At 39.4% G+C, this 9,955-nt stretch overlaps 2 protein-coding genes across 8 annotated transcripts in view; one reads left to right on the top strand and one right to left on the bottom strand.

The window, feature by feature from the left end:
• The window catches only part of LOC127808451 (uncharacterized), a 64,968-nt gene extending 61,690 nt beyond the window's left edge, over positions 1 to 3,278 (bottom strand). For 6 of the 7 annotated variants that reach the window (XM_052346995.1, XM_052346994.1, XM_052346993.1 and 3 more), the window contains exons 1-4: positions 2,958 to 3,278; positions 1,460 to 1,851; positions 358 to 581; positions 20 to 148 (exon numbers count right to left, since the gene is read on the bottom strand). In XM_052346995.1, the coding sequence (XP_052202955.1) occupies positions 20 to 148; positions 358 to 581; positions 1,460 to 1,851; positions 2,958 to 3,119 (907 nt within the window). In that variant the 5' untranslated portion in view covers positions 3,120 to 3,278. The remainder of the gene's footprint in view (positions 1 to 19; positions 149 to 357; positions 582 to 1,459; positions 1,852 to 2,957) is intronic. The other variant, XM_052346996.1, reaches the window with a different exon arrangement.
• A 4,395-nt stretch (positions 3,279 to 7,673) lies between these two features.
• Positions 7,674 to 8,234, top strand: LOC127808605 (uncharacterized). The gene has a single exon (XM_052347177.1). The coding sequence runs from the start codon at positions 7,674 to 7,676 to the stop codon at positions 8,232 to 8,234; it is 561 nt and encodes a 186-aa protein (XP_052203137.1).
• The last annotated feature ends 1,721 nt before the right edge of the window (positions 8,235 to 9,955 follow it).

The raw sequence follows: 9,955 nt of genomic DNA on the forward strand, positions 1-9,955 counted from the left end.
ATATATAAAATAAACATGCCTATTTTCCTTCTCTTGTTGCATTCTTTCTTCCCTGTGAAAGACTGAACCTTTATTGACTCCTCAGAGTGGGTATATGTCAAACGAATGCGAAAAGAGCTACCAAGACTAGAGTTCGTATCCTGCAAGACTTCAAATTTTCATGATCAATCAACCTGGGAGATAAAAGACTTCAGTAAATCCAATGCTCTTATCTCAAATACATGAAAATGTTAGCCTGTTACAAAAAAATAAATAAATAAATAAAAGAAAGAACAACAAAAAGAAAATAATTCATTTTGTTCCAAGAACATATATCTTTTAGTCCCCATTATGTAATTGTGATAATGATATACATACTCATTGCAATCCAAATAAGGAGCTTTTTCCATGGCTCTTTCAGCATTTGTACATTATGAAATGAGACAGCAAAACCAGCAGAATAGCGAAGGGAATCTGAAATTACCAATAATATTTCTAAGGGAGCTGTAACAGATAACTTCAAGAAATCTTTGGCAGAAATTTGTTCAGAAAGAAACTTCTCTAACCAAGATTCAGAATCATACTTCCCTTTCATATACAACCTGAAAAATAAAAATTGAAAAGAAATTTTTAAAAATTAACTTTGGCCAGTTATTCTCTGTTACATGTGTCGTGTTTCCACGGTGTACTGCTTAATCTCTTAATATCAACTTTGTAATGGAACACAATCATATCAATTATCTTCATTTTCACCATCATCTCATGAAGCTTTTCCATATGAAGATGGTTATATTATCATTCCCTAGCTAGAGGGTCGCGTCAAGAAGGGCATCTAACGTAAAATTTTGCCAAATTATTCTATTGCATGGATTTGTATTGTCAATGTGACTTTTAGAAGTCGATTGACCTTATAAATCTCGTGCCACCAATCCTAACTTAGTTAGGATAAGGAGCACTTAGTGATGGTGAATTGATGAAGATGCTTTGTTATAGGGTAACACATTAATATCACAGAAAGACCTTAAAGAAAGCCAGAGCAAAGATCATAAATGCTAACACTAGTAGTACAACAAAAATTACAAGCTTTAATCCCAATAGGTGGGATTTTGACTACATGAAGTATAGCCCTCCAACTATCTGTATCCATGGCCATATCTTTTGTAAGGCTATTATGGCCCTCATTTCTAAAGAAATACTAACAGTACTAATATAACAAACATTAAAATATAATTTTCTTTTAAACAGTAATTAATATAAACAATAGGAAAAAACACAAAAGTTACAACACCAAAGGCATACGAGTAATGAAGCAAGCCAAATTTAAGACCACGCTCAAATCATTCAATAACAAGACTATCAGCTATCAGTTCTTAAGTTCAAGTCAACTTGGTAAACTTTTTGGGGAGATAAATATATATATCCACATATATATACATGATCCAAAAGGAAGATTATACATATGAAAAAAAAAAAAACCCACCGAACTGCTTGTTCATTCTCCATGACAGTAGTTGGTATAGAGATTTCAAGAGAAAAATTTTCAATCTGATGGCCTTCTTGCTTTACCACTTCAGCAATTAATACAGCAAAGTCGTTGGCACAAACCCTTTTTACAACTGTCCCTTTGTCATCACAATAAGAAAATTGTAAGATGCCTAGACAAATTCTGCATGGATTAGGCTCCAATTCTGATTCTCCAAAAGAATGTTGATTACTCGGTTCCTTATTTGCTTTGGAAACATTATCTCCCATAACTCCATCTAAACCCATTACTTTTCCAAGAGCCGCAAACAGGATTAATGGTGAGAGGAAGGAGCAAGAGTAAAAACACTCGGAAACACCAAAAAGTCGAAAGATGCACCGCACACATACCTGCATCACATATTTAACATTCCAGTACATTGCGCAAACCATCAACAATGGTATAAAGTTTACTGAGGAAATATGAAGTCTAGATGACCAAGTAAGGACAAAAGTCATCTTCAGCTGGCCATTGAAATGAATTCATCTTTGCAGGTTTTCCCACATGAATGCCAATAACATAACATGCATGCTCAAGACAATATCCAAAAACTGAAATCTGACCATTTCCAACTCGTAGAGTATGAAAGTGTTCTTTAAAGTTTAAAGTTTAAACTCATTTTTTATAGTTAATTTTGTTTTAATTTCTGATTGGGGAGCATCTAGAAGAGCCTAAAAGGATCTGCTATGGCTAAATTTCAGTGTCAGATTCTACTAGTAGTATTATTAGAGGCCCTTAAAATTCCAACAATCTCAATTACTTATAAGGTTAAAAAAAGGAGGATGCCAGGATTGAATCATATAACCATTATAATGGATTAACACAAAATTAGACACTTTTGTGTCCATAGAAGATCCGCGTATTCTGGAATTAGGTTCTACAATCAATAATTTTGAGGTCTTCCTCTCTTTATTTTTAGCATTCATTCCTTTCTTTCATTTGTCTTTCATGTTAAAAATTGGAAAGGCACTTCGAGTATAAAATTGAGTTTAATAATAATTGGAGACAATTATTTCCATATACGCCGCTGCGGATTCCTATCCACAACCAGTCCTCACCTTGGATAAGGAGGAGTTCACATTAGGTAGCCGAAAGAATAAAACTTGTCAGATAAAACAAAATGAGTTCTAGACAAATGTTTCAACCGTCTTTCCACAGACGTCTTTCATCACAGAGAGCCATGGATTCATCAGTTGAATGAAAGAAAACGATGATAAATGCGATCCTCTTTATATCAAAATGAAATAAAATGAATAGATGTGCTCCTTATGAAGTATAGACAACTATGAAACCTAAGATGGAGTTTTTATTTTCCTCTTCCTCGTACTTCTTTAAAAAAAATGGAAAAAAGAAACTCGGAGAGTTACAATCGTGATGAATTAGCCAGAACAGATTCGAAGTTTGACAAAGTAACAAATATATAAAACCCTAGGAAACATTGGATGAAGGAACGGACCCCGATGGATAGCAAGTCCTTCACAGCCAGCGGAGGCAACGTACGGGCGACGTCAGCGACAAGAAGCATTATCGATTCGTCTCCAGTGGTGGAGAGAAAACGCGGCTCGACCTGGCCGGCGATAGCTTTCTGCAGAGGAGCTGCTTCGTTCTCACTGGCCATGGCCAAACCGATAGTTTTTGCGGCACTCCGTCGCCTACGCCACACGCTCCGCTCTGCAGCTTGTAGAAGTGTGACAGCGGAAACCTTCAAAAAGTTTTCAAAAGTCGAAAACCCTTTCAAGCCGTTTTCCTTTCCACAGGGTTCCTTCGTTAGGTTTTGAAAAACATATAATAATAATTGTAATAATAATGTGGCAGCGGCAGCGGCACAGCAAAACTTCGTACCAGCATGAGCACTCTAATGGGAAAATCTGACTTTATTTTTCTATTTATGAAAAATATTATGTAAGTATCATTCATAATTAATTACTAAACCACAGTGCTATTTCAAATCTTTTTATATTTTTTTTAGTTCATATTAATTTTTAAATTCAAAAATTTTCAACAATTATGTTACTAAATAATAAATTCTAATTCTAAATTCTGAATAAGAATTAAACGATTTTATCATAGGGCAATCTAAAAAAAAAATTAATATATATATATCATTATTCTTGATAACTACTTTCTTAAATATTTAAAGTTGGATGGTTTTGCAAAGTAATATTTCTTTTATTCTTCTCGAGCTTTATTAAGTTTTGATCTTATTGTCGATTGAACATAATAATAAATTTATAATCAAGGAATTCGTAATCAAGTCATTATGAATCTTGCAAGTGAGAACAAGATCAAATGGCACAAAGAGTCCCTACATGAACACTTTAATATTTAAATCAAGTATTTGAATTTACAAAAGACTTGTAAGCAATATTGAAATTAGTATTAAAGATATATATATTTTTTAAATGAGGATTTCCTTATTTACAGAGGAGCGTGAAGGTTTGTGATAAATATCCATAGTATTATGAGATTAATTAGGATTAGAACTTTTACGAATAATGCATATTCTTTACGAAATTTCAGGAGAGATTTTTGAATTCGGAGGTTATCATATTCATGTATTGTTTAGGACTTTCTCATAAGGAAATGTCTCCTAAAACTTATATCGGTCTCAAATAAACTCCAGTCCCCCAAAGCCATCTTTAGGAGTCTCCCAAAGCCATCCTTATTGGCTTGTGTCTCTGGGAGATATTTCAATTTCCAAGATTGTTTGATAGGCTCTTTTGTGATGCCCATCTTTATTTCTTTTAGTTTGGGTTTTATTTTTCAAGTGGGCCTTGGTTTATGACATATAGACCTTATATTGAAAATAATTAAACATTTTCATTATTTAATAAGTAACTAATCACATTGCAAAGTGGCACTGCCATCAAAGGTCAAACTCTCTCTATATATATATGTGTGTTTGTGTGTGCGCGCGCGCGCGCACGCATGGTTAGCATGTCTATATACTTTGGCAAATCACATTGGAAACTTTTCAAAATGCTCATTTATAGAGCCACCTTTATAACTGTTCTCCAAGAAGACTGATCACTACGTGACATGTATCTTATCTATAGAAAGATGCCACATGTCACACTCTTCCTTTAAAGCACGAAGATTCCTTTCATGTCTACATAGATGCTTTATTCCCTAGCTCAAGAATCTCAAGTTGGATATTACCAAGGGTTTTGCCTCGAAAATCATGGAGGATTGATCCTATCAATGATCTTGCTTATCCATTAAAGGCTTGACCTATATAAATGATACAATTCCCACAAGTACAAACACACACCAACTTATATAGCATTTCACTACTCCTTCTATCTTTTTCTCAATTATCAACCTGATTATCAAAGGTCATTCCAAGGGTGAAAGTCCTACTCTTGTAAGAATCTGATGCTTGAAGTGCTTAATGCCTTGGGAATGGAACATCTATGCAGACGTGGGAGAAATTTCAAGTCAAATATTACTAAGGGTTTTGCTCGAAAATCATGGAGGATTGATCCTACCGAGGATCTTGCTTACCCATTAAAGGCTTAACCAATATAAATGATACAATCCCCACAAGTGCGAACAGACACTAACTTATATTGCATTTCACTACTTGTTCTATCTTTTTCTCAATTACTAACTCGATTGCCAAACATCATTCCAAGGGTGAAAGTCTTACTCTTGTAAGAATCTGATGCCTGAAGTGCTTAATGCCTTGGGAATGGAACATCTATGCAGACGCGAGAGGAATCTCAAATTGGATACTACCAAAGGTTTTGCCTGAAAATCATGGAGGATTGATCCTATCGAGGATCTTGCTTACCCATTAAAGGCTTGACCTATATAAATGATACAATCCCCACAAGTACGAACACACACTAACTTATATTGCATTTGGCTACTCATTCTATCTCTTTCTCAATTACTAACTTGATTGTCAAAGGTCATTCCAAGGATGAAAGTCCCACTCTTGTAAGAATTTGATGCTTGAAGTGCTTAGTGCCTTTCCTTAGCAATGTCATTTGGCCACCACCATAGGGCCCAAATTACTTTATGTGCATATGCAAATTCTCAATCAATCATTCGCTATACTTCAACGTCATACGCTCTCAACTAGGAGCCAACAGAGCGGATAACATCGAGCCCCATCAAATAGTAATGGAGTCCCACCTCTCCCTACTCCTATTGAGTAAAATACTTTCAAACAAATAGGTAATCTCAAGTTATAAGGTCACCTATTAACACAAATGCTTGGTATCTTTATTCAAAACCATCAAAAACAAAAACACCACAACCCATCAACACACACTCCCAACTTTAAGAGTAGGAGAAAGAATATGAATAAGAATAGTAACATGAGTAGGAGCAATCCGTGCATTGAGAATCTTAGAGTGACTCCAAGGGAGAGTGACCCTTAAAGAACAAGAAGTAGAAAATGTTGAAGGCCTCAACCTCCTTGATCCATAGCTATCCTTACGATGAGTAAACGAAGTAGGAGTAGCAAATCCAATTCCTAAAAAAAAGAGATTCGATCAATGAAAAAAAAAATGGTTCACACTTCGTTGATAACATTTAACAAAGAAGATGTCAAAGTAGATTGTCATATCCAAATGCCGATCATTGTTAGGATTGCCCCAAATGAGTCTGTTGAGTTTGATTTTAAGAATATTTTGATGATGACATCTAAGCAAATCTTTAATGAACCTTGATGATGAGCTTTCAAATAGTAAGCATATGCTTAAAATTGAAATTAGATTGTAAATCAAGTAAAATTGCTCATTAATTGAGTAACACATCTTTTACTTAAGTAAAGCTCAAATATGTCAAGGGTATTTCTCACACTACTTCTAATGGGTTGGGCTTGACCCAGCAAGCCAGCCCAATCGCCTAAAGCCCAATAGGCCCAAGTCCGAGCTCGCTAGAACAAGATCACATTTCGCTGAAACCTGAGCTCAAACCACAGAACCAAGTGAACCCCAGCGAGCTCATAGGACCAACCAAGCGAGCTCCCAACGATGCTTCCAACTTGCTAGCCTAACCATTCAATTCGCATAGCAACATTGCTACTAAATGATCGGAGACAGGGACCCACCTACTTTATCTGAGGAAAACTAGATCCTTGGTAATATGAAGCTCACTCTCAATTTTATGGAATTGATAGAGACATCTTGTCTCCCTAATGTCATCCTTCCACTTTGGAATGTTATGCAATTGTAAATTCCCCTCACTATAAATAGAGGCAAAAAATCATTAGAGAAGGAGAATAAGATAATATATTGTGACTCTGTTGGAATCTCCAGAGAACAGTCGTGGAGTAAGCATCGTTCTGGCCGAACCACGTAAAAAACACTCATGCGTACTGCATGATCTTTCATTCGCCTTCATCTATTCTTCCTCTCTACATTTGTGTGCTAATTCTTCATTGCGGGCTTACGAATCACAGTCGACTAATTTTGATCGTCGACATTTTGGCGCTAGAGAAAGAAGGGCCACTCTAATCGCTAACCATGGCAAGAGAAAGGAACACACGAAGCTCTTGATGCGGTGGTCGATTTTCTAGTGAATCATCATTATCAACCGCAGGACGTTTCGTTAACCGTTGAACCTATTGTTTCTGCAGCGGGAGCCTCTATCCCGCTGTCGATTGGAGTTACTGCCGGTATGCCCCCTGCAGGTTCCTATCCAACCTTGCTGCTCCGAGCATTGGGATGGAAACGATCCAAGCCTGGCAACAATGCTAGGAGGCTTAGAGAATACGGTAATGTAGCTTGCTGACGTAATCAGGGTCTTGGCACAAGCTCAGGCGCAGGATGTCCAGAGACCACCGAAAATCCCCTCACCTCGGAGAAATCCCCAGCCGCTGGAAGAGAGACCCTTACCAGGCAAGGAAGATATCAGAGATAACTATCCACCTCCAAGTCGTCATTCTCCAGAGCGGGAGAGAAGCAAGCAATCGTAGGCCCAGCGATCTGCAGATCCGGAGTCGACCGTTGAGGAGTTGTTTCAACGAGTTCGACAATTGGAGGCGCAACAAGGGGTTCGTGGCCAGAATAACGGCCGTGGAGATAGGATGTCATTCACCAGGAGAGTTGAGCTCGAACCTCTCCCTTTTAGATTTAAAGTCCTGAGTATACAGCAATATAATGGGGACAGTGACCCCTATGACCACCTGGACGTGTTCAATGTCTAGATGGATTTATAGATGACCAGCTCATTGGTCAAGTGTCGCGTCTTTCCAGCGACCTTGGGGGATATTCCCCTAGCTTGGTTTAGGAGCCTTCCACCTCGTAGCATTTGTAGTTGGGAAGAGTGTCAGCGGAGGTTTCTTAATCAGTATAGGGTGTTGAGAAGGCAGCTCGTCCCACCGTGTCACCTCGCCACGGTGTTACAAAGGACAAATGAGTCATTGAATGACTACATTGCCAGGTTCAGCCACGAAGTGAGCAATATTGAAGATCCCTCCGATGAAAGCATTTTGACTGCGATCTCTGCAGGCCTCCGCCAAGATTTGAAACTCTATGAAAGCATCTATAGGACTCCTGTTAAAGATTTGGGTGAATTCTATGAACGAGCTGCTAAGGAGATTCGATGGGAAGAGGCATTTGGCTCGAAAAAGCTTGCCAGGAAGAAAGAGGAGACTGGAGGCTCCAACCAGGACAAGAAAAGGAATAACGGAAGCAATGGAAGGGAAGCTCAAGGAGATCGCTCGAACAATCAGGACTTTGAGCGAGCTTGCAAGGTGAAGAGGGAGGAGCGATCTTAGCGGTCAGGTCGTTTCGACAGCTACAGTGTCCTGTCAGATCCCCAAGAAAGAATCTTCGCTATGGAAAGAAACAGGAAGAAGTTCAGAAAGCCCAACCTGATAAGAACTCCCAATAAATTTAGAAACAAAGAGAAGTTATATGCATACCATAACGAGGTGGGTTATAACACCTCAGAATGCTGGGTTTTGAGGGATACCATTGAGGAACTGATCAGAAGAGGTCGATTGAGGGAGTATGTGGTGCGACCGACCAACCAGTCGTCCCAGCCACCAGTATAACAACAACATCCTCTTGATGATGAACGTGCACCGGCAGTGCGAACGATCTACATAATTCATGGTGGACCTCACCTCATAGGGACATCCCACATATCCTATGAAAGGTACATACATGAAGCCAACCACATCTTGTTGACAGGATCAGGTGGGCAGGCCAGACCTATGAAACGTGCTAGGGAAATGGCAGAAGAAATAACTTTCTCAAAAGAAGATGCTAAAGATATACACTGGCTGCACAATGACATCCTCGTTATTCGTGCATGAATGGATGTATAAAACTTGATTTTAACTAGATGAGGTTGGGACCGGAGCAGTTGAGCTTATCCCCAGAGCCACTCTATGGGCTTATAAGAGATGCGGTGGTCCTTGTTGGGCGGATTAGTCTCCCTTTTACCATTAGAGATGCAGATCGCCAGGCCACCACACTGATGGAATTCCTGATAGTGGCCTATAAGCATATAACGTTGTGCTTGGGAGGCCGACAATGAACGATCTTGATCTGGTCATCTCGATCAGGTTGCTAACTGTAAAGTTCCCTACCTCCAATGGAGTGGGGTGTGTACGAGGCGAGCAAAACCTTGCAAGGCATTGTTACAAAGATGCCATAAAAATGGGGGCTAAAGAAAAGAAGGTGAATCTCGTCGCAGAAGGCGACTTGCGACCTGTTAGCCAAAAGGGCGTTAGCTACGATCTAGACCCCCGCGAGGTGGACTGTGACAAGGCCACTGGTCCAGTCGAAGAGCTCAAGGATATCTCAGTCAGCGAAATGGATGAAGAAAGATGCCTCAAGCTGGGGAAGAATCTGGCTCCTGAGGTAAAATCCCAACTCACCAGCTTTCTTAAAGCTAACCTAAATGTATTTGCATGGAATCACGAGGATATGGTAGGCATAGCCCTAGAGGTCATCTCGCACCTGCTCAATGTAGATCCTAGTTACAAGCCAGTGTGTCAGAAGAGGAGACCAATGACTCCTAAGCGTTATGCCGCTCTTAAGGAGGAGGTAGATAAGCTCTTGGCAAGTAAGTTCATTAGAGAAGCCCACTACCCGACCTGGGTAGCTAACTCGGTTCTGGTAAAGAAGAAGAATGGGAAGTGGAGAACCTGTGTCGACTTCACCGACCTGAACAAGGCTTGCCCGAAGGACAACCTTCCTCTCCCCAGGATCGAGTAACTCGTGGATGCAACAACCGGTCACCAGCTCCTCAACTTTATGGATACTAATTCGGGCTACAACCAGATTCTCATGAACCCCAGCGATGAGGAGCACACCTCGTTTATTACCGACCAGGGGCTATATTGTTACAAGGTGATGTCCTTTGGGCTGAAGAATGCTAGGGCAGCCTATCAAAGGCTGGTGAATATGATGTTTGAGGCATTAATCGGCAAGACCATGGAGGTCTATGTTGATGACATGCTAGTAAAGTCAAAGCAGGTAGCTAACC

This window comes from Diospyros lotus, chromosome 8 (genome assembly GCF_014633365.1).
Source record: "Diospyros lotus cultivar Yz01 chromosome 8, ASM1463336v1, whole genome shotgun sequence".
Classification (NCBI taxonomy): Eukaryota; Viridiplantae; Streptophyta; class Magnoliopsida; order Ericales; family Ebenaceae; genus Diospyros; species Diospyros lotus.